The sequence below is a fragment of the Harpia harpyja genome, chromosome Z, assembly GCF_026419915.1.
Source record: "Harpia harpyja isolate bHarHar1 chromosome Z, bHarHar1 primary haplotype, whole genome shotgun sequence".
NCBI lineage: Eukaryota > Metazoa > Chordata > Aves > Accipitriformes > Accipitridae > Harpia > Harpia harpyja.
In genome coordinates this window covers 71,781,100-71,807,802 of record NC_068969.1, presented here as the reverse complement: position 1 = coordinate 71,807,802, position 26,703 = coordinate 71,781,100, and the positions used below count along the sequence as shown (strand labels likewise).

At 36.1% G+C, this 26,703-nt stretch overlaps 1 protein-coding gene across 5 annotated transcripts in view; it reads right to left on the bottom strand.

The window, feature by feature from the left end:
- Positions 1-1,172: 1,172 nt before the first annotated feature.
- TUT7 (terminal uridylyl transferase 7) overlaps positions 1,173-26,703 on the bottom strand; it is a 37,562-nt gene continuing 12,031 nt past the window's right edge. For 4 of the 5 annotated variants that reach the window (XM_052775962.1, XM_052775963.1, XM_052775965.1 and 1 more), the window contains 25 exons: positions 25,640-25,817; positions 25,067-25,155; positions 23,990-24,041; positions 22,108-22,177; positions 21,110-21,236; positions 20,236-20,355; positions 19,112-19,243; positions 18,181-18,361; positions 16,675-17,819; positions 16,399-16,549; positions 15,649-15,735; positions 14,706-14,806; positions 14,156-14,213; positions 13,367-13,470; positions 12,304-12,393; positions 12,102-12,215; positions 11,916-11,993; positions 11,106-11,283; positions 10,336-10,383; positions 10,129-10,220; positions 9,529-9,644; positions 5,489-5,814; positions 3,556-3,632; positions 3,308-3,371; positions 1,173-2,178 (listed from right to left, as the gene is read on the bottom strand). In XM_052775962.1, the coding sequence (XP_052631922.1) occupies positions 2,111-2,178; positions 3,308-3,371; positions 3,556-3,632; positions 5,489-5,814; positions 9,529-9,644; positions 10,129-10,220; positions 10,336-10,383; positions 11,106-11,283; positions 11,916-11,993; positions 12,102-12,215; positions 12,304-12,393; positions 13,367-13,470; positions 14,156-14,213; positions 14,706-14,806; positions 15,649-15,735; positions 16,399-16,549; positions 16,675-17,819; positions 18,181-18,361; positions 19,112-19,243; positions 20,236-20,355; positions 21,110-21,236; positions 22,108-22,177; positions 23,990-24,041; positions 25,067-25,155; positions 25,640-25,817 (3,846 nt within the window). In that variant the 3' untranslated portion in view covers positions 1,173-2,110. The remainder of the gene's footprint in view (positions 2,179-3,307; positions 3,372-3,555; positions 3,633-5,488; positions 5,815-9,528; positions 9,645-10,128; positions 10,221-10,335; positions 10,384-11,105; positions 11,284-11,915; positions 11,994-12,101; positions 12,216-12,303; positions 12,394-13,366; positions 13,471-14,155; positions 14,214-14,705; positions 14,807-15,648; positions 15,736-16,398; positions 16,550-16,674; positions 17,820-18,180; positions 18,362-19,111; positions 19,244-20,235; positions 20,356-21,109; positions 21,237-22,107; positions 22,178-23,989; positions 24,042-25,066; positions 25,156-25,639; positions 25,818-26,703) is intronic. The other variant, XM_052775964.1, reaches the window with a different exon arrangement.

Genomic DNA, 26,703 nt, shown 5'->3' with positions numbered 1-26,703 from the left:
TGATGCACAATGCAATTGCAGCATGCCAATACGCAGCCAGTCCCCAAGCAGCAGGCCGCTATCCGCCCCCCCCCCCCCCCCGCCCCAGCTCTCCCCCTGCCAACTGCCCCCAGTTTTATTGTTCAGAATCCCTTTGGCCAGTTTGGGTCAGCTGCCCTGGCTGTGTCCCCTCCCAACTTCTTGTATCCCTACAGCCTCCTCGCTGGCTGGGTAGCATGACAAGCTGAGAAGTCCTTGACTTAGCGTAAGCACTGCTCAGCAACAACTAAAACATCAGTGCGTTACCAACATTATTCTCACCCTAAATCCAAACCATAGCACTATACCAGCTACTAGGAAGAAAATTAACTCTATCCCAGTTGAAACCAGGACAGGCTATGAGATTACTAACTATATTAGAATGTGTAGTTGCATAAGGAAGCAGCAGCTTCAAAGTGGTAAGACTGGTTGACCTGCAGAATGAGTTTGCATTCATATGCGAGTTTAGAAATTTCACCGTTGAAAACTTCACTGCTAAAGTACCAAGTATCACAAACAGAAGAGGGCAAGTATGCATACATCTGAATTATTTTTGTTTGTTTTAAACAGCTTCTATCTTTGAGATTATGCCATAGTCTCTTAGAGGCTTACACACTTCATTCCCATCAGCAAAACTGAAAGTAACTCTGAATAGAGGGCTAAATAAGGCATACAGAAGGCATGCCAGCCTTTTTTGGAGGGGGGGGAGGGGGAGGAACGGGGGGGGGGGGATATAAATGAAAAACTGCAAGAATGAACTTATTTTTGAGGGAAAACCCGACAATTTCATATTATGAAATATGCTATAGAAGACAAAAAGACAAAGTTGGAATTATTTTTTGTTTGTTGCTAGCTAATATTTTGCTTGAAAATATATTGAGGAAAGAAAAGAAATTATTTGTGAAAGTTGCACATCTAAGAGTTTACAGATAGGTGGCTACAGATGGATGAAAACCAAAACAGGAACTAGGATCCCAGTTCCCTAAGACCACTTTGGTAAATCTAGCTTTCAAGTTTAATAAAAATAGATTAGTAAGGAAAAAAATTAAACATGACATTTCTAAAACCAGATAATTCTAGTAAGTTATCATTAATTCTACATTTAAGTCAGGAATACTGAAACTACAATCTAAGAAGAAATACAGAAACTTAAGTCTGATTTTTTTTTTTTTTTAATTTATTTCAAAGTCATAAATAACAGTGGTTTCAATTTTACCATGTAACTAATTCTTTTCTGAACAAGATAAGACGGTACATTACCAGCTCTGGAAGGACTTCAAGTAAAGCTCAAGTTCATACTACTAATTAAATTCTTGGCTGGTACAAGGATCCCCTTCACATTTTATGAAAATGAACATGTGTTTTCCCCGGTTGCCAAATATAATACCTCTATTCTTTAAAGCATTTTTGTCTGTATCCCCAAGGCCTTGAAAAAGATTCTTAGCAGCATCAAACAGGACTGACCTGTTTCTTAGTCTTTCTTTCTTCTTGTACACAAGCACAGCAGCAAATGAACTCCCATAAAATCACAGAACAGAAACAAACCCAAGAAATCTCAATGGCACTGCTTGACCAGAGATTGTTTTATGTATGTTTACTAGTGTCTATGTTTTCAGTTCTCTACAGGAAAAAAAAAAACAATGTAGCAGTCTACAAACATTTCAAACACTTTTACACAAGGATTCAGTAAACAATCAACATTAATAAATATTATTTGCTCCTTCAAAAAATCAGTTTTTGAAGAAAATATAACGTATTTGGCTTGCACACAATTTTAGTACACTTTAAAATAGGTGGAGCGAAAAAACCTTGAAAACGGTCCATTTTTAGTACCTGCCCTTTTGTGTATGATTTACCTAGTAAACAAAAAAATTATGGCTTTCTATTAAAATGCTCAAACAATCTATTTAAGAGCAGGGGTCTGTATTAAAATCCACAGTTGCTTGTACTAGTAATCTAACACCCATATTTCATTAAACTTAATTTGAAGGTTGTCTGTGCTGCTGTCCTGTGAATCCAGATGCTTTAGCCAAAGAAAATTTTTTAAATGAATGAAGGGCCTGTATTGCAATTCAACAGTGCTTAATATCCCTCATGATTCTTGTTGGGTCCTCTTCTGTGAGGCTTTTCCCTGAGTCATGTATTTATTGGAAAGGCTGCCTAAGATTGGGAGGAAGAAAGCATCACACTTTAAAAGGTTTAAAAAAACCCCCAAAGACAAGACATAAAACAACTGAAACAGACAGGAGAAGATTACTGTTAAGTCAAACTATAATGAAAGCACACACAGATCAACTTTAGATCATTACCTGCTGGAGGACAGTAGGAAATATTAAAATATAAAATTGAAAACTAGCATTTTTTTTCAACTAAACACCTAATAACAAATCATTTTGTGTTTAAAATCCCCAAACTTAGATTTGAAAAAGCCTTGCAGTGAAAATAGAAAATACCATGTCTTCCCAACAAAACTGAGAATTTAATTTGAGATACTTAGTTGCAGTTTAGTTTTCCAAAGTTTGTAAAGACTATTTAGGTCCCCCTTCAGGTGCCTCAGAAGAGATTTACATATTGTACTGAAAAAACCCAAGCTGCTAAAACTTTTGCAGAGTTGCACCAGAAACTCAAAGTAATTAAAAAAGAGCTGTTGCTTTTCAAATCTTCATTGTACATGTTAATAAGTATGTGAAATTACTGTAAGGAAGCTGCATTTGTAACCATACATCTAGCAAAACATCTGCTGATCCAGAGAGAGTACATAAAGGCCTTTGTATTATCATCTGACTGCTACCTGTAAGTGTAATTTTAACTTCCTTGCATTTTGGCAGCTCAGACCAAGGATGTGCTTTGATAGTCTCTCCTAAGTTAGTTGATAATGTGGAATTCTAGACAATTACTCTGAGAAAGCCTCACAAGAAAGCACTCCACATCATCCCTGAAGAAACACAGAACCCCACCCATGTATGCCGACACAGGAGAGAAGAGAGAGATTGATAAAACCCCACCATATCCTTCTGCAAAATAAATCTACTAGAGTTAAAGAAAAAATGCACAAAACTGACATGCCCAAGTTTTGCCTCCAGAACAAAACGGAAAAAATTGCACACTTTTCCAGTAAAAAAAAAAAAAAAAAAAGTGGCTTCACTTCAGAATTACCTAGCAACCTGTTCAGACTGCTGCTGTGGTCAGCAAATTAGGCAGAGTTCCCATAAGGACTGATGGCGAAAGCAAGTTAAAAATACATGCTTTTACACAGAATTTCTGAATTGAAATGAAGATATATACCAACCTGACTGGGGACTCAAAAATACTTTTCCTTTTTGTTTCTTTTTTTCTTCCTGTATAAGCAGTCCCTATAAACAACATATATGCATTGATGAACCAACAAAATTGGATCATGTCATTCCACAATAAAAAAAAAAAAAAAATAAAAGGCCCTCCCTGAAAGCTTAAGTAAAACTATTTTTAGTTACTTTATATGGACTTTAGAACATTTAAAGAGAAAAAGATCAAAGAAAAGGGACACTTGGTATTTACCTGATTTAATCTACCAGCATGTTTGGCAGCGCTGGGTACAGAAGGGGATCCACACAACACTTCTGGTCTTGAACCACCTGGAAAGATCGTAATATAACAAAGATTTGCTAATTTGAAACTAGTTTCCACTTCAGGTATCATAAGATATAAAAATATGAAAATATTTGCAATCTATCTTCATAGTACATAGAAGATAGGACATTGTTATTTTCCTCGATTTTGTAATGTGGAAAACTGGCACAATGAGATGAAATGCATCTATAGTTAAGCATCTAAGTTAGGAACCTACAATAAATTAAGCTCTGTATTCTCCTCCAGAATCAGAGGGAGACATGGAACTTCAAAGAATGAATGGTGATATGGTGGTAAATGAATTGTCCATAGTCTTACAAAATGTAGCACAGCAAAGAACAAAGTCTGATCTCTTAGCTCCAGTTGTTCATAGTCCTCTATTCAACTAGAGAGAACACTTCAGGGACTAAGCAAGCAAAAAAAGCCCAAACTACAGCAATTCTCTTCAAATTCAAATACAGTAATTCCCAAACTACAGATAATAGGTTAAAACGCCTACTCTAGAATTTATGATTTTAGATATATGTACTGTACAGTCTCAGTGTAGTTCTCATATGATAAATGTTATAAAATACAATGTCACTGATGACAAAACAGTCAGGCATACTCCCCTTTACCTTAGCAAACGCAGTATCATGGCAAATGGAATGGTAGAAAGAAATGCTCAATGAGACAAGGTCAAAGATAATGAAACTCAAAAGTCAAATTTAGACTTGACATACACCTTCAAAAGGTCAGAAGCTGAACATAATGTGGCTTCGATTTTTAAACATCTTTTCTTTCCACCCAACACTTCTAGTGGTCTATTGAACTAAGAACACTTCTCAATACCTTTAAAGTTCTGAATATATTTGCACCATTTTCCTCCCACTTCCAGTACCTGCTTAGCACAGTCTTATGCCTCCTTCCACCAATTACATCTGATTAAGATGAATGACAGAACATTTTTTGCTAGTAGAGAAGAGCTGGTTTGAAGTTATTTTTATACAAAGGATTCCTATTTGTCACTTTAAGAGGTCAAGTCATGAGTAATCTGTAAAGCAAATTTTTCTAGCATGAATTTAAATGCTCCTAGGTTTACCTACAGGGAAACAATAATACTGAATTCCTTTGGAAGCTAACTAAAAGTACCATTCACTGTCTTAAGGAGTCTCAGTTTTATCTTAGAGTGATTTTCCTTTACAACACAGATTATGAGAGAGCCGTCTTCTCTGAAGAATGACTTAAATACTGCTAAGCAAGTATTTAATTATTTCGTTCAGGTCTGTCAGTCAGGATCTGGATTTGGGGGCATTTTTGTAATTTTTTTTTTTTTAAGTCAAAATTGCAAACTGACTCCATGAAAAATAAGACAGATTGCAGTACCCCTCCATCTGCTGAGTTGGCAGGAAAATTCTTTATTGTACTTCATTCACAATATTCTATCTGAGCAATCTGCACACTTTCATAATGACTTTAGGGTCTTCTGGAATAATTCTGGTTTAGAAGATGTGAAGAGCTATAACGCTAGCTTTTGTTGCAATTATAATGTAGTGAAAAGAGAAGCTGTAATCTGAGATGTTAGCAAACTCTTATATAGTGAGGACAATGGAAGCAATTTCAACATTCAACTCATACCCTTTCTACTACCTGCTCAGAGAAACCATGTCAAATCTCTGGGGATACAGCAAAGTTCTGAAAGGTAGGTGAGGATGAAGGGAAAACTGACTAAATGTGACTACATTTAAAAAAAAAAAAAAAAAAAAAAAGGCATTTACATGATGCCATTCAATGCAAAAACCTTACCCATTAGTCAACCTTGTTAAAAACACCAAAAAACCTAAGCTCTGTTTAAAACTACTCAGCTTGATCAGTTTCATACCTGTAGCTCCTTTATACTGTGGGCATTCCTTTTTAATATGACCTTCTCTTCCACAGATAAAACAACGTTTCTCTCTTACGTCCCTGTCTTCCAGGCGCTTCCACTTTTCTGCTGATTGCCTGGGAGTCTTTTCTCTTCCAGTTTCCACAACTACCCTTGCTAGTTTCCTCTTCTGAGGTGTACATAGATACAACTTTCCCTCCTTGATTGAGGTCTCCTTTTCTGTTGTTTTAGTCTGAGTTTCTTTCTCCTCTTTGCTTCTTTTCTCCTTGCTTTCTGTGTACCTCTGGTTTTTGGTATCTTCATAATCACGATGCCGTCTTAGTCTGCAGGAGCAAAAAAAATGCTGCAGAGTTCATAGGCCTTACATACATAAAGTAAAAAAACCCAAACCAAACCCAAGTGCTGTCTACAGACAACAGATATATTTCATGTATTTCTTCAGTGGGTTAAATAAAGTGAATTGATGTACCTGTCCCTTTGACTCTCCTACCAAACAGGGCTACACTGATGCAACACGTTTAATAATTTAACCTTACAATTAGATCACAATACAGCCCTAAATTCTAATAATTATATCTCAAAAAATATAAACACAACAGAAAATCTGCGTGCTAGAGTTGCAAAGACAGTGGAAGAAAACAAACACCGAGCAAAATGCTAACAAAGTATAAAAAATAGGGCTATTAGTTCTGGGTTTTTTTCTACTTGTACAATTCAATCAGAACTCACTCCCTTCCTTCTGGAACCGTGTATATTCACAGTATCTCTAAAATTATCTTCTACTGGGAGAAGCTTCTAACATTCTATGTGACTTAAAGATCTGGCAGTGGGGAAACAGCTACCACTGCTGGACTGGTTTTATCTAACTTCTGTATACATGACCTAGAGCAGGAAACATCAGTGAAATCTCCAAGTCTGAAGATGCTAACTAGGCTCCTTCAGTCAGTCAGACGTAGTGCTAATGGCAAGCAACTTGAAAATACCTCACAAAACAATGAACGGGCAAAAGAATGGCAGATGAGCTTCAAGGTAAGCTTCCCTTTTTTTTTTTTCAAAAAGGGAAAAAAGGAAGACTGGGGGAACTACAGGCTGGTCAGTCTCACCTCTGCCTGGCAAGATCATGGAACAGATCCTCCCGGAAACTGTGCTACGGCACATGGAAAACAGAGGTGATTGGTGAAAGCCAATATGGCTTCACTAAGCGCAAATCATGCCTGACAAATTTGGTGGCCTTCAGCGATGGGATTACAGCATTGGTGGATAAGAGAAGAGTGACTGACATCATCGACCCGGACTTGTGCAAAGCATTTGATACTGTCCCGCACAACATCCTTGTCTCTAAAATGGAGAGACATGGATTTGACAGGTGGACCACTCAGGCGATAAGGAATTGGCTGGATGGTCTCACTCAGAAACTTGCAGTCAACAGCTTGATTTCCTTGTAGAGACCAGTGATGAGTGGTATCCCTCAGGGGTCCATACTGGGACCAGTATTATTTAACATCTTTGCTGGGGACATGGACAGTGGGATTGAGTGCACCTTCAGCAAGTCTGCAGATGACACCAAGCTGAGCGGTGTGGCTGATACTCTAAAAGGAAGGGATGCCATCCAGAGGGACCTTGACAGGCTAGGGAGGTGGGCCTGTGTGAACTTTATGAACCCCATGAAGTTCAACAAGGCCAAGTGCAAGGTCCTGCAACCAGGTTGGGACAAATCGCAAACATGGATAGAGGCTGGGCAATGAGTGGATTGAGAGCAGCCCTGTGGAGAAGGACTTGGGGGTACTGGTGGATGAAAAACTGAGTATGAGCCAGCAATGTGTGTTCCCAGCCCAGAAAGCCAACCATATCCTGGCCTGCATCAAAAGAAGGGAGCTGATTCTGCCCATCTACTCCACTCTCATGAGACCCCACCTGGAGTACTGTGTTCAGTTCTGGAGCCCTCAGGACAAGAAAGACATGGACCTGCTGGAGCAGGTCCAGAGGAGAGCCACAAAAATGGTCAGAGGGCTGGAACACCTCTCCTATGAGGAAAGGCTGAGAGAGTTGGGGTTGTTTAGTTTGGAGGAGAGAAGGCTCCAGGGAGACCTTATAGCAGCCCTCCAGTACTTAAAGGGGGCTTACAGGAAAGATGGGAGGGACTCTTTATTGGGGAGTGTAATAATAGGATGGATAAAACACTAAGAACAGGACAGAAGACATCATTTTTTTGCTACATAAAACCATGATGTACCTACATATGAGTACTGCATGTTGGTCTGGTCTCAATATTTTAAGAAGGAAGTAGTAGAGTTAGAGATGGTACAGAGAAAGGCAGCTAAAATGATTAAGAGTGCAAGTGCTTAAGGAAGAGATACTAAAAAGGCCAAGACTCTCCAAGCTGGAGAGAAGCTAGAGGGTGAACACAATCATGGCTTACAAACTCATCAAGGCAGTATCGTTGTTAACTAAATCCCACATGGCTACATCTATGGAATGCTTATGAAACTAAAATGAGATTGGCTTTAAAGAGATGAAAGAAAGTACTACTTTACACATCAGTTAGCATACTTATAGAACTGCTTGCCATAGAAGACTATTAAGGAAAACAGAAGAATCAGGTTCAGAAAAAAACCAACCAAACAAAAAGGACAAAATCATAAACGCCAGTCCACAAAGTACTGCCAAAGCGGGGCAGGTGTGTGCTCTAACATCTCTTACACAGCAACTGCAGATGCTGGGGGAATGCATGAGAAGAGATTACAGAAAACAGCCAACTAGTGTGCCCTCCATAGACAGCATCGCCTAATGCAATGGCTGGACAAAGGACTCAAATGTATCAGTGGTCTTATCCCATAAGGCATTTACGTTCTTAGATGCCAAATCCTGCTGACTTTCGCTCTAATTTTGTATAGAACCTAGCTGCGTGTATGTAGTGAACTGGGGTTTCACTCCAGAATGCAAAATTAAAAATCCATTGCAACTGAGACAGCAGTTTAGACTGAGTACATTTTCACAACACCTTCAGCATTCTTTATTTTAAACTACCATCAGCTACTGTACTTGCATTTGCTGAAGTTGAATGAATTCCCAGATTAACAGTCTGAACAATATACATTCACAATTCTCTATTGTGTAGCAGAAAGGCTACTTCATCCAATCCGATGTAAGCAGCTTTTTAGCTACTTACATAAAAGTGCAGGTCATTTTTATTTACAGCTTTTAACATAGACAGACTCCATTCACCTTACAAGTGAGCATGAAGGCTTTCAAGATTTTGTCCCCTTGAAGTTTATTTGCTGATTTTCACTATTTTATAGACATGAAGTCTTTAAAGAGCTTTGTCTTAACTAGGAAAAAAAAATCAATGGATCAGCTTTAAGTTTAGATGGTTCACTATATGAAGAGCAGGAAGATCAGTTTAGCATTCATTTGTTAAAAGAAGACAGTTGCTGAATTTTGGACATCTGGTTACTCAGGATCAGGAAACCTTGTCTCGCATGTAAAACGGGACATTGTTCTCATGTGTGTGTGCTTAAGAAAAAGAATGCCGTGACATTCTTGTCTTGCTTTTTGACATGAATTGCATGATTCTGTGAACATGATAAAAATGTGTCTTGCTGGGAAGCAGCAGGATTCTATAAGTAGAAGCTATTAAATGAGAATATGTAAAACGCTTTCATGAGGGCTTCTCACAGCACACAGCTATTCAGCTCTGCATTTAGAATCTCTTTGACTGCTGCTCTTCTATATAATGAAGTGCAGAGTCAGCATTACTACCTTAAAGTTAAGTAGTTCTGCAGCCTTCTGTGAAAAGATTCTGTTAAAAAACTCTACAGATGATGCTGGCAAAAGTTAAGTAGTAACTCAACATAGACCAAAAATTTAAAAACCAACACTATCCACCACTGCCAAAACTGGTATTGATACATTTTCATTTCAACAGTAAAGGAAATAATCTGCAGCATGTACAAGTTTTGCTTTAGCACTACTATCCTAATCTTTCTTCTAAACAAACCTAAGGAAAAGTTCCACACAGATGCCAAAACTATACTCACTTTCTTCTCATGGGACAATCTTTCATGAAATGGCCAATTTTACCACAAGTTCTGCAGCATCTATCATTTGGTGCCAATTCTCCTTCTGTTAGTACCTCTGGATCAAAAAAGTACTCCTGAAGAAGAAATCGTGCATTTAAAATGAAAATCCATATACTCGGGAAACAAGACAGATAAGCAAGTGTTAAACAGCAGTAAGAGTTACAGAGAAGAATAAACCTGGTGTGTGTAGCTGAACTCCTGAAAGACCTGATGAGATTAACTGGCCACTGGCCTGTTCTTTACAGACAGCCTGCTGACCACCAGGTCTGCAAGCTCTTTTTTAACACGGCAGGTTTTAAGAAATGTTAAGCTGGTTTTGATATGGATTAAAATATGTAAGCCTGTACAATGAAGCTCTGACTTGATTGTATTCTGCATGCCAACACATTTTACATGCAAACAACACAAAACCAGTACTCAGTAATAACGCCCATAAAGATTTTTAGAGTACCATTGAAATTTAAGAGAGAAGCGCTTCAAGAGAGTGTAACCATACTCCTGCAAGTGGTAAGTTACGCACCCAAGAACATGCACATACTGCTTTTAGAAGCAACTTACCATTTTTGATGGATATTCTTTAGGAAATATTTTTATAGGGGTACCAAATACCCTTCTGCCATTGATAAAAGCCTTCATTATAAAATTTGTCACTGGGAAAGAAAGAAAAAAAAGAGAAATCATCAACCAAGCATCGAACAAGCCAGTAAAATAAGATCCAAGACAAGATCTTCACTTTGTATCCAAATTTGTTAACAGAAGACTTACTTTTTCTTGACAATCCAGCTCCAAGATTATGGTTCAAATCAAAGGGGTCTGTACAAAAAGCATTACAGGCATTACTCAACTCCAGGGCAAGATCAGCAATGTATACATACAAATGAACAACCCAAGGCAGCTATTCCCGATACAGAATTAATATATTGAAATTGAACTGTTTGCAAATTTACTGAAAACAAATTAACTCCTTGGACAAAGGACCACAGCTCTTCAGCTCTGAGCTGACTGAAGTATTGTAAAAGAATAATTGAATGAGCAGCCAAGAAAGTAGAAATTCTTTCCATGACAGTCATATGGGCCAGAAAGTGGTTTAGGGAACATTTCCAAAATGTGTCGCTGCATTTTCTTCACAGAGACCATGGTATTACTTAACAGTATAATCATACACAGGGTTAAATCAGCCATGTAAATATGGACTCAGCTAAACTTAGTGTTTGTGAGAAAACCTCAGTTGCATTACAGCTAATTTCTTTTCCAAAGGATTTGGTTAAAACTTTTTTTCTGTCAGTTATTGTAATCATGAAAAGTATGAAGTCTGCTTTGCAGCTTCTTTTCAGTAGAGATTCAAAAAAACCCCAAACCTAAAAATAATTTTTAGCACTGCTGGAACTCAATGGAAATTTTGCAATGATTTCAAAATATGAGCAAATAACAACTTATAATCTAGTAATAGAAAAATAAGCCTTGTGGAAAGACCAAATTTTTCATGTGGGCATTAAAGAAATTCCACACATTCATGTACTTCACGTGATTTTTACCTTCAATTACAATGTATTTGGAGGTCCACTGCTTCTTGAAAGTTGTAAGCAGATTTTTTCTCCTAATACAGATGACATGCTCTTTAAAATCAAATTCTTCTGTGTAAAAACGGAGAAGTCCCAGCCACAGTTGCCCAATAGATTCAGTGTTTTTGCCACAGTCTGGCCAAACAACTGACTGAAAATGACAGAAATATTTTTACTTCCAGTAATTACATTAAGCAGAATAATTTTGTTAACGAATGTAAGTCTTATTTTATAAAGAAACACAATTGACTTACACCAGAATACTTCCCTCCCTTTCATAATTGGTATTAATAACCCAATATTGATTTTAAAATGGTGTATTTTTAAAAATATTAACAACAAAAGTGGAGAATTAATAAAACTTCTAACATTAGGTTTTGTCTGTTATAAAAAAGAATTTATTAATTCACTTTATGTGCCTATTTAACAAAAAATTACTCAACAGGATTAACCAGTTATGACTAGATACGCAGCGGGTATTTGTAGGAGTTATCTCCACCCAGTAATGTGACACACAGAGCAATTAATCATCATTAACACCTTAAAATATTCTTTTAATCTAGTTTTTCAGATTTTGCAATTATGTTTTTTCCACGGATGAATTACAACCAACCATATTCTAAAAGCTTTACAGCATGGGACTGGGATTTTCAAAGCAATAGCTACTCTACTTCCATTTCTATATTCGACCACCATATTTGAGGACAATGTTTCTTAAAAGGAATTCTTTTTCATTTGCAAAGCTACAGGTAACACCATTTCAAATTAACCTGATTTACTCACCAACTCCTCTATCTTATCAAAGAAATAAACGTTCCAGCCATCAACTAAAATTTCAGGCTTTTTTGGTTCTTTGTAGATCTGAAAACATAATATTAAAATAATTATAAAAGCCCTTCACATTCAGCAGTGACATTCTACTGGTCAATACTGTGTACCGGTACTCATTTCTTTCTTGATATACTGTACCTCTTGAAGAACAGGGATGACAGGTGGATTTCGCTGTTGAAGAAAATAAAGCACCATAAGAGTATATGCATAAGAAGAAAGGCTACCTCGAGATGCATCTCCAATGTCACATATCTAGAAAAAGAAACATGATTTGTATCTTTTATGGTTATCATCTCTTGCTGGAGAACTTGTGCTTCTAGAATGTCTGAAATACACTTACCTTTGTAAAGACTTTCATTGTGTAACACAGATATTTTACTCTAGGATCAATGGCTGCATATGCTGACAGGAGTCTTGTGTTATGCAAGGCCTATAAAAATAGGAAAGTCATATAGAAAATACAGGAGCTCTGAATAAATGAAGGAATAAGCCGAAAACATGAAAAACAAAAACTCTTGTGTGCTCAAGAAATGCAGATGTGAAGCCCTGCATAGTAGAACGTATATTGACAAAGGAAGCATTCAACAATGAGGTTATCACCTCCTCTGTTAAAAAGCTGATCAACATCCTTAATCTGCACAGAAGTGGTACAGAGCAGCATTCATAGAACAGTACTTCAGAAAGGGAAGCATTAATCTACTACTGCATTTTCAAAATACTTCATAGAAGTTAAATTCTTGAACTAAGAGATTTCAGCCCAGAAATTCAAGAGCTATTGGCTGACCCATATGGATGCATAACTTCAAGAAGAAAACTTTCAGACTTACTTAGTGGTTGAGGTATCTTCCTCAAGACTCCCTTTGAGCTCATAAAAACTTTAGAAAGTTTAATACTTGACTCTAAAACTTACTTTCCTTTGATGTTTCAAGGATCTGGCTTTTGAAGTTCAGAGACACTGAAAACAACCCCAAAATTTGTTTTTGAAGTATTTGGCCAAGAACTTGTGTTTTTTTGTGAATTCTAACACATGTTCCAGTTCAGGCAAGCTGGGTTCAAAATCACTATTCCAGGTCTCAAGGCTAAGCAAGAGCCATGACAGAAAGTGGAGAGTAGGAAAGCTGAATCTTTCTCATTTACAGAAAGACTTAAATACCTAAACGACTATTTCTTACTATTGCTGAAGAACTAATATATTTTCTCAGGGAAGTTACAACTCTAAAGTCGCAACTATGACTTCAGTCATAGTCAAGTAAAAAAAAAAGGTTCGGAAATCTACAACTGCAATAGGTAATTGGCAACAGTTGATTATTGAACCTCACAAAAACAATCACTTCAATCTCAAGAAGCAGACCCACATTTTTCTGTTTAAAAAAAAAAAAAAAAAAAAAAGGAGATCACCTTACCAGAGTATTATATAAACTGATGTCTACTTCAAGACCACTTCTGACATGGAAAAATTTGACAATTGGGACTTTAGCAGTTGTTATAGGCAAGACATTTCTTAAACCTAGGATGAAATGTTTAATTACTGAATGACTGCAATACAGTCGTAACAGTATCAAATGCTCTAAATAACTCCAAACTGTAGTAAAAAGGCTAGGCTACAAAATATAATCTTTGTTGATATCAAAATTGTATTTCAGTTATATTTTAATATTGATATTAGACATTTGTCAAACATGATGAATCTGCCAAGTATCATATATACAAATATACATTTAGCCCCCCATAAAACAAAGATCAGTCTAAATGTTATAGAAAACTAAGCCTAAGAGATCATTGATAGTTCACTCCATTTATATTAAATTCATGTGAGATACACCAAAACAAGCATTATAAATAGAAAAAACAGAATTCCATTGGACACTTGTATCAGCCTACCTTTTACTATTAACTTACTAGGCACTGAACATACAAATACAACCTAACTGCTAACTTGAAGCCTCAAGCTTTAACTTAAGGTTTGTTCATATGCATGTAGGTTATAAATGTACCATGAGTCCAATTCAGATGTGGTCCTGTAACACTACAACCTCATAGACCTACATATGCAAACAAAAATAAGTCCAAATGTTCACAACATAACCTCAGTCTTACTAACATTAAGCTCTTAGATACAGTTTTATAGTTCTCACTACAGCAACAGAAGTCACATAAATGGAACCACTTATTTTAATTTTCAAGAAAGTTACCTGACTCTTTCTTGAGAACTTTTGCTAAATCTTCAATGATTCTGATGCAATCAAGTCCCTAAGACATTAAGAAAAAGAAGTTGAAAGTTGTATCTGCTACAAGTATTTTAGGCAAACCTTTTATTACTTGCCATTAAGCTTAAAAACTGTATAAAACCGAGTTTCATATTTTACAGAATTATGTGAATACCAGAAATTGTTTCAAAATAGCACTTGTAAATCAACACTAGATAGTATCTTAACATAGGCTTTTAAAAAGTTTATATTAGGCATGAAAGGAGATTGATGTTCTTTTCCACTGTCTCCCATTCCTAGTTGTTCATGCTACAAAGCATGTTACTTATCTGCACAGGTAACATGAGAAGTAACAGTAGTGCAGAATTCAGAAGAAAACTGACTACTGAGAGTAGTTCTTAAACTTAGGCCTTTGTGGCACCTATTTGTGTTTTCTTCTAATCTGAAAAGCTTCTATTATTTTATAAATTTGTTACACTATATAAACAATATAACCATAGAATTTTGCATTTATTTAAAAAAGTTTTCAAACTACCTCAGCAGTTTCCAGCCCATCCATCGTCATACAGATATCAAGGTCACTTTGTTTGAAGCCAAAGCCATTTTTTGAGGAGCCAAACAAATTCAGCTTGGTTCCTGTAAGAGATGCAGTGGGTTATAACCACATATAGACACAGAATCTCAAATTGTATATAGCTTCAAACCAGCATGTCTTTTAATACAGGCATGAAAACATTACTATCTCTCTATGGTACATCAAAACTTATTATCAACTTTGCTGATGAGGAAAGAATCTCTACTGTCATTGGTTCAAATGAGCAGTCTGACAGATCCAGAAACAAGTTACTTTTTCCAATAATTAAATCAGCATGCTGAAATCTGATTAAAAAAATGTTAAGACTGCTCTCTACAGAGATTTTCAGGATAAGAGACATATCTATCCACATACCAGGCTGCAGCCATAAAATCTTTTGCTAATTTTAAAAGACTATGATTCAAAGTCCAGGTGTTACAGGTAAGAACTCCAGAAACAAACAAAAAAATTTAAATAGCTAGGGTCTGCGGATAGGTCAGATGTTCTGCCTGTATTTTAAAATATTACAAAAACCAGTAAGTTTCAGTAGGAAGGACTACAAAAAGTTTGTTGTTTGTAAGAGCAGATACAACAAGAAGTCTGACTAATGAATAAGGCTAAAATAATGATTACAAAACTGTTCCACTACTGCTTTGATCATTTTCTCCTTAACTTGCCAATATTCTTTCCTACTAATGTGTTGTATAAGTCGAAAAAGAATTAAACCAAAGCCTTAAAAGACTTAAACCAGAAATTAATGTAATGAAGTGCAGCAATGGTGAACAATATAGGTTAAATGTTCAAAACTAAAGTGTTTATTAGGCTGATAGGATATGTTTTCTTGGAAAACACTCAAATATGAACATACCAAAGTATAAACATAAAGCTAAAACTGCCTAATTACCTGGGAAATCCTGTCTAATGAAGTTTTCCAAGTTTTGTCTTATATGTTCCCGAGCCTGGTCCTCTACAACATTTGGAGCAAAATCATCTTAAAAAAAAAATGACAACGATTAAGGCAAACTGATCTGTAGGAAGATTCAACAGCAAAGAGTCAATTGAAAAAAGTAAGGAGTTTACAGTGGGGAGGGGGACAGAAAAAGCAGAGGACAGAAGATTCACATGTGAAGGAAAGAAAGCAAAGATGAAGTAGAAGAGAAATACCTGTTCAAAGAAAAACATTAATTAGACAAATAATGCATTTTGTCTGGTCAGAAATGGCGAGAGAGAAAGGAGGAAAGTTGGGTCACTCTGAAAAGAACAAAAGTGGAGAAGTGTTACAAAACAGTATTTTGACTCCATTTTTTCTAGAACACTGAAGCCTTTGTTTAATAAAAACCACAAGTTAAGAAGAGTAACGAAATTCAAAGTAGATAGAAATGTAAAAGCATCTGTCAAAAACCCCACCCTATAATCTGTAATCAGGCAGCCAGTGTGTGAAAGATAAACATAAACATTTTGTATTTCTCTAGATACAAACTACTCAGTAGTCCTGTTAAAGCCCTTACAAATTTTAGAATTGTTATCTAAAAAGAGTTGGCAGCAGTGTAGCAAATAAACTGGCCTCCTTTATAACACCATTAGCCTGTGGTTATTTTATTATTTTTGCAATTCTTTTTCTACCAAACAACAATATTCAAAGGAAAAAACTTACGGTAACATTGGACACAAACTTGATCTAGAATAACTGAAAATTTGGGTGTCAGTGCTGGCAGTGGGTCAAGCTCAATTTTCTTGAAGTCTTCTGGACAATCCCTCTTTAAATGACCTTCTCGTTTGCACAAGCTACATACCACTGTAGGAGACTGCATGAACAGAAAGCAAGAATGGTTTTAAAAACTATAATACTTTAATGAATTTGAGCAACACTTCCATATACGTGATAACAGAACATAAGCAATACGTTTATGTTCTGATACAGCTTGCTTACCTTGCCCTTTGTAAAAGCTGGTTTACTGAATTCATAAAAAAGTTCAGATTCTGAACACTGTTCTATTGCTGTGTTCTCTTCAAAAAGGCTTCCCTTCTCAGTAAGATCCTCTTGACTCAAATTGATCCTCAGATGTCCATCCACATTTTCTTCGAAATGTTCATTCTCATACTTATTGGGGATAGAAAAATGTTCTTCTTCCTCTGACAGCGCATCATCATCTCCAGATCCAGTGTATGTGTTATCTAGTTCATCTCCCGCTCTTACAATAACACGACACACTCTCTGGTTTAGAAGACTTGGTTCTTCCTCCTCTTCCTCCTCATCATCCGAGTTAATCATTTGGGATTTTTGACTCTGTGCTGAACATAAGAATTTTTTGGGGGATTCATCCAGTTCATCGGTACCTTCAGTGCTCTCCTCATCAATGTCAATCTTGCCATCCATTATACCACTGCACTCTAAGCCAAACTCATCACTCTCTGTAAGTGCAGCATTTTGAAAACCTTCTAAGTCTGAAGTACTACATGTCTCTATATCATGCTCATTCACTGTAACAGGGAGATCACCACTATCACTGTCTTCATCTATTCCCTGCTCAGCAGTCAAGATATTATTCCATCTTCTTTTTTGTTGTTCATGTTCTTCCTCTTCCTCTTCCTCCTCTTCCTCTTCATTTCCACTCTCTGTCTCTTCACAACTTGGTTTAAAATCCTCATTATCTCCAGAAATAACTTCCTCAATTATACAGTCTGAATCTTCATGGGCAATTCCCAAATGACTTATATCATCAGCCACTTCTTCTGTGAAGCTTTCTGAGCCATCACAGAGTTTTGAAGGATCAATTCTATGTGCCTGGGGCATACCTGTAGTCTCCATTCTGCAATCTTCCATTACTGCTGTTTTTGTTCTACCATCCAAGTTTTGCAACTCAGAATTTTCATGCTTTATAGCATCTTTTCCATGGTCCAGCATTTCGGATTTCTCCTCAGTGGCATTTGGAGAGGGTTTTTTGCTCAATTTTGCACTTCTTTTGTGAGGTAAGGCAAAATACTTGTAAGTTGCTCTCAGGCAGTGAAGAATATACTCATACACTAGCTGACTGTTCAGAGTTCTTGCCACATTCCTTTTGACTGAATATGGGTCTAGTAGAAAGAATTGAGCCAGAAGTGCAGGAGTTAACTCTTTTTTAAAAAAAGTACATCCTTACAAAATTTGAATATAATACTGTTAGTTACTCTAAAACATTGTGTAGGGACGCAAGATCTATGAATTGTGCTGAAGACAATTTTTAAGTCCACTTAATTACTTTTGATAATGTTGGAAAAAATACCCAAGAGAAATATTACTTAAATTCATTTTTTTTCAAAACATATTCTACTATAATATCGGGAATCACAGTCCAATATTGAAAAATGCTAAGTTATTACACACAATGTCAATAGCCAAGACAGCACCCTAGAAAATTAAAGTTAACAGTTCTTTAAAGTCTGTTGATATAAATACCTTCCACAGCAATGCGCTTTTTAGGCCAGTCCTTTGATTCACGAGACACTGCTTCTTTGAGTCGTATGCTAATTACTAAATCAGCCATATTGAACTCCAGGGCATAGAAACGAAGCAGTTCTACCCAGAGCTGACCAGCATGTGCTGAACACTGCTGTCCTGATTCAAATACTAATGGAACCTGTCAATTAGAGAAGAAAAGCTTAAATAATATTTAATGCACAGGTGTTTAGCTGTTACACTTCCTTGAATTTCATCTGTAATGTAATATTACAAAATTTATAGTTGCTTCTATACTCCTGCAATTCCAATAAAAACTGCACCTAAAAAATTGGAAGAGATAGTATAAACTTAAATTATAAAACTTCAAAATGAAAGACTGCAGCAATGGTAAAGAATAGCATCAATGACTAAAACAATTTCTCATTGAAGTGTTTATGCCATAATTTATAAATTTCCAAGAAGATAACGCATCTAATCTAATTGGACAGAAAGGATTACATAGCCCTTTTTTTAGCAAAGCCTAAACTGTATTGTTAACTGTCATAACATGCAATCATATAGTGATACAGTTTCTTGCAAAGTTGTTATAAAATAATTTGTAAGAACAGTTCAAAGCTAAGAGGAAATATTTTTCATATGCTTAAACTAATTCTGAGATAAAATTGCTTCTACTCTATAAACTATATTCTTCCCCAACAGATTAAAACCCAGGGTCTTAGCAAAGAGTTTGAAATAACAACTAGTTTCCCACTAGCCTCTTATCACCAAGAAGTAAGCATAGCAAGCCTTGTATCAAGCAGTAATCCAATCTCTTAGCTCAGCTTGTTGTTTTGCAACATATACACAAAACAAAAATAGAAGACAGTTCTTTTTTCGAGAACGGCAATGACTGCTAGACTGCTACAGAAGTAAATTAAGTAATTCAGACCTTGCCCCTTCTAGGGGAAGATTCTTGTGGCAAATCAGAATCATCAGTGGGGTTATGCTCCCAAATCACAGCATTGTTCTCAACTTCTTTCAGATGAAAATTAGTTAGTTTGTTTAATGAGAATCCTCCAATCTAAAGGAAGCAGAAAAAAGAAACATATCGCCAAACATCATGTGAACTTTAAATCTTACCCTCCCCATGGTAGTAAGCCAAATTAAAACAGAACAAAGTTTAAAAATAGCTGTTCCAGGCCTAGAATATGCCCCAATCTGCTTCTCTTTTCTCCCTATGCTGCTCTAGAAAAAGCTCTCCAGAGTTCAGTGCTTTTGGAAGGGTATCCGTATGTTATAGAAACTTGTCTTTGCACATTACACAACCACAAATAAGTGTTTTTTAATTATATGACCATATACTATAGGATGTTTCTCTCATTCAGTGCAAAGAGTAGAGAGGCTTTGGGAATAAGTCAGTCATGTACTGAAGGAAATTGTTAACTGCAAGGTCCATGTAATGGAAACTGGAACATGCACACTAAATATAACAGGTGACTGTAAGAACAAAAGTGGGTGCCATGAATATAACACCTGGATGGTGTTCTGGAGAATTGGATTCTGGATTTGTGTCCATAATACAACTTCTGATATTAAGACACACTTCAGCTTCTAAACCCAAGAAATACATGCTCTAAACCCCTAGTCTGATCTGTCAGGCAGATATCACACAAGCATGCTCCCCAGCTGTGGTCTACGTTTTGAAGAATTAGATGTCAAAATCCCAGACATTGTTTTGGGATGTAGCTATGTGAATTCAGAGTTCTCAAAAGTCTGGAAGAAAGGCTGAAGAAATGACGAAGTAGATTGTTATGAAGTGCATGATTCAATGCCCAGCTCTCCTTACTCACAAAAGGGGCAACAGAGCACTTAATGACTACGACTGTGAATTGCATCCTTACAGCCAAGCATACAAAGGTCAGGTGTAGTCTGGCTGAATTCACATTCTTTCTGAATTCCTGCAGAAGTAGCTGGCTTATGACTTGCTCAGAATAGCAAGGAGCTGACAGGTTACACACCACCACAGGTGACTGATCCTCTCATTCTTACTATTCACTGTATTAACACACATACCCATGATCCCAAATAGACAGGCAGAAAAGGCTCTTTCCTCTGTTGTAGAAAGAAAATAACCATTAAAGCAAACACGTAAGGTGACAAGCCTCCCTCTTCAGGATGATCAACACAGCACAACTGTAAAAATAAATTGTGCAGTCATTAAGGTTTCAAGTGATACTGTGAAAAATACTCTTTTAATTACTGTTCAGAAGTCTGTCACATTAAATACTGACAGAAGCTCAGACATCTTTGAGCTCTTATGAGATGGATTTTGTTCTCAAGGCCTGCATATTTACTGGAGTCATGTTATTACCATAATATTTTCAGTGTAGGAGCCATAGGATGCAGACTGGCAAAACAGACAGCATACAGCACATTTGCAAAAATGATGACTCATTTTACATAGATATAGTACAAGTCAAAAGTTTTTCAATCTTCTTAAATCATATTTTAATTGCAGGCACACAAAGTTTTGGAACAAGTTATTTTAATTCACAATAAAGTTTTCATCTACATGTGGAAACAAGTAGCTTTTTCCTTTCAAATTTTCATGATGGGTTAACTTTATGGGAAACTGGTAATTCCACTTGAGACACATTCCTCTGACTTGTTTGGTAACAGAGCAGGATACTTACAGTCTGCACGCCACTGGCTGAAACTTAAAATTCCACTTCTGAAATTTAGTGGAACATTATAATGCAAAAATGATAGTTATATAATTTATAAAATGTACAATTTATAAAAAATTTAAAAATCCTTTTTCCCCACACTTTTTCTAAAGACTGTTTCAACAACTGTTTTCTAAAAACCACGCCTACAGTCTTACCAGCATAATATCAACGTTCATTCAATATTTATTCACAGATAGGAGAATACAAATGACTCTTACCTTTGCCCAGTACCTGAAGGCAATCACTAAAGGTACTACAGTAGGTTCCAGTTTTCCAAGTGTAGCCAAATGGTTTGTTGTCAGACAAGCATTCTCATTCCCTGCACTCACTTTGCAAATAAGGCCACTAAAACCCAAAAAGAAACAAAGTAAAAGATCTTGGAAGTTTTCTAAGAACAGCCATAGGTCAGATAACATCTCACAAAACAGTGTAGAAGGCTGTAAGGAAAGACTTAACAGCCTCAAAAAGACACCATGTCTATATTAAGAGAAGCATGGAAAACCAATTTGATTTATGGTTAGGCTGAAAATATATACATTATGATTGTCTGTAAAAGTGTTTTCAAATACAATTCAAATTTAATTATTTGTTTCTAATGACACTAATTCACTGCACTAAAAAAAAGTTGCAGTACTAATTTCCTTCATGAATCAAAAACATCTTCCCATACCACACACATTAGAAAACAGTTCTATGCTGTTTCCATAGCACAAGAAATATTTTCAAACACTGAAAGATCAAGGTAGCAGCAAATAACCAGTAGTATTTCTGTATCAGGAGCTGTTTATAGAATGTTTAATAAATCTTAAGTGATATCCATTAAATGGGCAAAATAAAATGTCTTTCACTTGCTCTCAAAATACTAGTGAAGGTAAGCAAGCTGATCTTGCCCTTACAGAAATCCATAATTTAATGTGGTATCTACATTACCTATACGGAAGGAAACTTTCTGCTTAAGCAGTTATTCCAAATGGAAGGGTAAGGGTACATGCTGGAAGCCATAATGGTTGAAGGGTTTGTGAAATACACAGCTGAGGATAGAACAACCCTTACCCTCTTATTCTAGGCTAGGAATGACTTGCCCATGAGTGTTAGTTTGTGTTTCAAAATCCATGGAACTGTAATAATTTAGTACAGAAACGTCATTTTTCAGATGTTGGTACATATAATTTACATTGCTATATACTATTAGAACACACAAAGTGACAACCAAGACCTTTGCTTTTCTCTGCACACCACCACGGGTATTCTAGCGTGGAAATCTGCATCAACTTCTGTAAAAGATTCTAGGCGGGAGAAAGAAAAAAAAGAAGCCACATTAATCATGGTGTTGACAAAAAATATGCTGAACTGGATGCAACTAGAGGAGTACAGCTAGAACTTCAACTTCTTAGTAAAATTACTATTTTGAGACATACATCAGTACATCTGATAGATTAATCCTGTCACACTTTTAAAGCAGGTTTTTTTACACGTGATGGGAAGATTATGGTCTACACTCTATAATAAGCACTGTTAAGAAAATACTCAGGAAAAAAGGAACTTTACAAAATTCATATACACAGTAGGTAAAATTAAATAGGTATATTTTGGTTAAGTGCTGGCTTCAGTAATCCAGGCATACAGACAGACCAATGATATCTGTAAAACAATGTTAGTGTGAAAGATGAAAAAAACAGTGTTATGTCAGTACTAGACAGAAAGAAAATACCAAAATTTATTTTCCCAGGTAATCTAGACATACTTGGTGTAAGTATAGAACAGGCTTACTGACATGATGTAATTTCTTCTTACTATGCTTGATTTTTTATTTTTTTCCTCTTATTCTTAATATAGGTTTCCAAATACAATTCGGCTACATTTTTATCTTGACACTAAAAAAGTACAGATGCAGTCCCTTCTCCAAGTGGAATTTATTGATCCAAACTGGGCTTATTTTTTGATCCCTCACTGTTTCACTGGGCCAGGTAGAAAGGAAACTATGAAACAATTTTAAATACCCAACTCAAAAATTCTGAAATGACAAGGTTTTCTTGATGTCACCTAGCCATTTGGACACCTGACTTCTTTGAAAAAATATCTTGCTTTTGTCACTGGGGTACCTCAAATGCCTAATGCTCTGTCCCTGTATTGTCTGATTCACAGAAAAAGGCTTTGCATAAGATGTTAATGGAAATACTGCTTGCTTTTAAAACACATTAGAGATCCTAACTTCTTATGGGATCTGGGTCTTCATTCCGCTAGTCTGGTTGAACAATAACCCCATTCTCAAAGACTATAATGGTCATTTGACCAGACAAGAAGATGCACATACAATGGGGGTGGGGTTGTAATGAGAAAAATCTAGGTCATTAAATAAATGCATGTTTAATATACATGTTTGGAACCAGATGGTCTGATTTCCCAACTGCGGGCATAAAGCAAGGCAAGAAAGTAGTAAAGCTACTTTTTGCAATCTGCATTTAAAAAAGACAGTTTCTTTCCCATCTTTTCATTTTTTTGCCTGAATATGCCTGAATCAGTTTGAGTAAGTGCATTTTTTTAAGATCTTAAACTTTACTTGCCTGTATGGCACAGAGTTGTATTCATTACCTCAAAAAACCCATGTGTCTGTATACAGTCGTTTGTACGTGGCCTCACTGCACTAACGGGCATGCGCACATAATTATAGGAAAAGAGACCACAATCTGAAAGTATGTTACCAAGCTTCTGATCCCATACTAGAAGAGCTTAGGCTACTTTCTGTACTATACATGGCTAGAACAGCAGGCTGGGGAAAGAAAGGCAGCACAGTCTACCTTAAGTTTAATGACATCTTCACGTATAATGTAGACGAAAACCACCCACTAGGAATTTCTCATATCAACACAAATAATGGGACTTCAATAGTCATAAAACTGAACACCAAACCAAAGTTAGTTCTGTCAATGTATTATTTCCTGCAGTATTTTTCAGTCTCATCTTTCTAAAAAAAAAAAAAAAAAAAAAAAAAAAAAAAAAAGAGTAGCATGTGGTTTACCTGTTCAACAGAGGTGGAATTCAACAAGAGTAAGCAGTAATAGTTTAAAGGAATTGAGAAGGCAGCAACTTTTTCTTACCACTGTTCTGGAGACTTTCTTGCACAAGTAAGAGAACATCTGGTTGAGTCATCTGTCAATATAAGTAATAAAGCTGTTTTCACAGCTGTCAAAAACGTAATGTCCCACAACTCAAAAAAACTTTAAAACATCACCCCTAGGCCACTTCTCTTTTTCTTCCAGAGGGCAGCAAGAAAGAAACAAAATAAAAGCAACTATGAAAAAAACTTCTCTTAGTCCTTGGCTATGGCTAAATTGTAACAAAAGCAACACCAACTCTGCTTATTTTGAAGAAAAAAAATTCTGGAGGAATTCTAAGTAAAGCTATTTTTACCTCTGTCAAAGACTTGGTTGTGGAAAAAACCCACCAACAGAAATACTATATCTGTGTGCTTAAGTATGATTGCCTTCTGACATAGTGGATCTACGTCACGTCAATGACTGGAATCATAGCTTTTTAAAATTATATGCACTTTATGAACTTGGATCATTCTTTTTCCCTACAGCATTTCCATCTTTGCTTCCTAGAAAAAATAGTACATTTTAACTATGGGACTGCCAAATCAACTACAAGAGGTATACCTATGGAATCAAAAGCTTTTCAGAGTCCTTAATTTCTTTTCAATGTTCAAGCATAAAGACATTTAGAAACAACTAGCATGACAAATCAAGACTTTAAATTACGTCACATATAGATGACATAAGATGGTTTCATGGCTCAAAAATAACCTAGCAATCAAAAACTCTGATGTACATATGTCAGTATGGAAACAAGATCATGGAAGTAGCATTTAATCCAGCTGTAAGAGAAGATAAATAATTATCTGTCTTGTAGGACTGCTAGGAGTACAGATGTTTTAAGTGTTTTCAGAAGGAAGATTTGATAAAACACAAACCTGTATTATACTGCCTGACCATTACTGGTGTATGAAGCAGGAATGTTATTTTAAGACCATTTTAATGTGATAGCTGTTTTACCCAATGCATTTTCATAACAAGTGCTACCACCACACTATAAGTTATATTTAAACTATAATCTACCTAAAGGTGCAACATTCAAAACCACTTAGACATACTTAATAAAATGGTCCTACTTACATTGGCAGGAAACTGGATATCTATGTTTATGTCTGAGGTTTTGAAACCAAATCTGCTGTAGGAGGAGCCATACAATCTTAATGAGCACTCTGCAACAAAAAGAATTATACTGCATTTACTCTACACCTCATTCTAAGTCTGTAGCTACTTCACACCATTGTCAGTAGATCTTATCTACATATAGATTTGATAACCACAGGAAATGAAGAAGGGTCTTCCAACAGCACAGAACCCTGTTAGTAAATTCTGCCTTCCATGCTGTTGCTAAGTAAAGGCTTATCATGAAGGTCAAATGCCCCCCCATGTCCTGTTCATCTTCACTTTTTACTACAGGTCTGTTTGGGTTATGAGCACCCTTGCAATTTAATTCTGATACAGGGTTATATTGCCACATCATGTCATTCAACAGACTAGTAACTAAATATACTGTTTTAGAATTTAGCTAGCCAAGGCTTTTAATTAAGTTTTCACTTCACAAGCTGTTGGTATTTGGTTCTGGTTTTGGTTTTCTGTTGTTTGGTTTTTTTTTTTAAGTTGGCATATCTAGCATTTAAAACAAATTGCAAATAATACCTGGCAATTTTTGACGCAGTAAGTTTTCCATCACTGCTTTAATGTTGAGCCTTTCTTCTAGATCTTCATTATTTAAGCCAAACTCCTGCACTACATTTTCAATAGCAACACCAATAGCTTGTATCTGGGAAGGTGTTGGAGGTGGCAGAGCAGTCAGCAGCTGTTCTTCTTGCTTTTCCTTTAAAGATAGTAAGACTGATGTTTTAATGATTTTCTTGAGTTGCTTAATGCACTAGAATGAATGCCTGCAACTCATCCCAAGTAACACTACCACAGGTTTTCCAGATAATGGAGGTAATTGGAAGCAAGAACATCAAGAGAGAAACTGTGACAGGTGTAAAGAATTAGATATTCCAGGAGACTTCAGTAATGTGCAGAGGTATATATACGTATATTTAGAACATTAAAAAAAAGTTGCCAATTCTTTCATCTCCTATGAAGTGGGAAAGGGTAGGAGTTAAAAGAATTAAAACCTGCAGAAGACAAGTATTTTTGTCAACTTCAAGCTGAGAAAGTAGAAGGAGCAGAAGATATTAAATTAAAATAAAATCAACAGTAAAATTGAGGTTATGCTAGAAGTTATTTTTATGTTCATAACAAACTTATTTCCTTTACATACAAACAAATCTGTAATACTCCACGAGTTCTTAATTTTTACAGTATTTCTGAATTGAAATCTTCACCCTGACATATAGGTTATAATTTATAATTCTGTCATACCAACTATATTTGCTATTGCTGCTCCTCATTGCTCTGGACTTTGATCAAAACTCTTTATTGTTGAAATATGCCAATGAAATATTCAACAAGAAGAATACACATAACTAGTCTACAAAAAGAATTATAGAACAGCAAAACAGAATAGTCAGTTGGTACATCTTTTTTATTACACTTCAATCACCAATAACAAAATATTACTGAGTTATACTTTAAATGAGGACTTCTTTTAATAATAGGCATGAAAAAGTACAAATTAAATTCCAAAGCTGAGGGCAGAAGCAAAGTGCAGGTCCCAAGTTTACTCTTTTTACCAGTATCACTAAGTAATAGTTTTTAAGAAGATT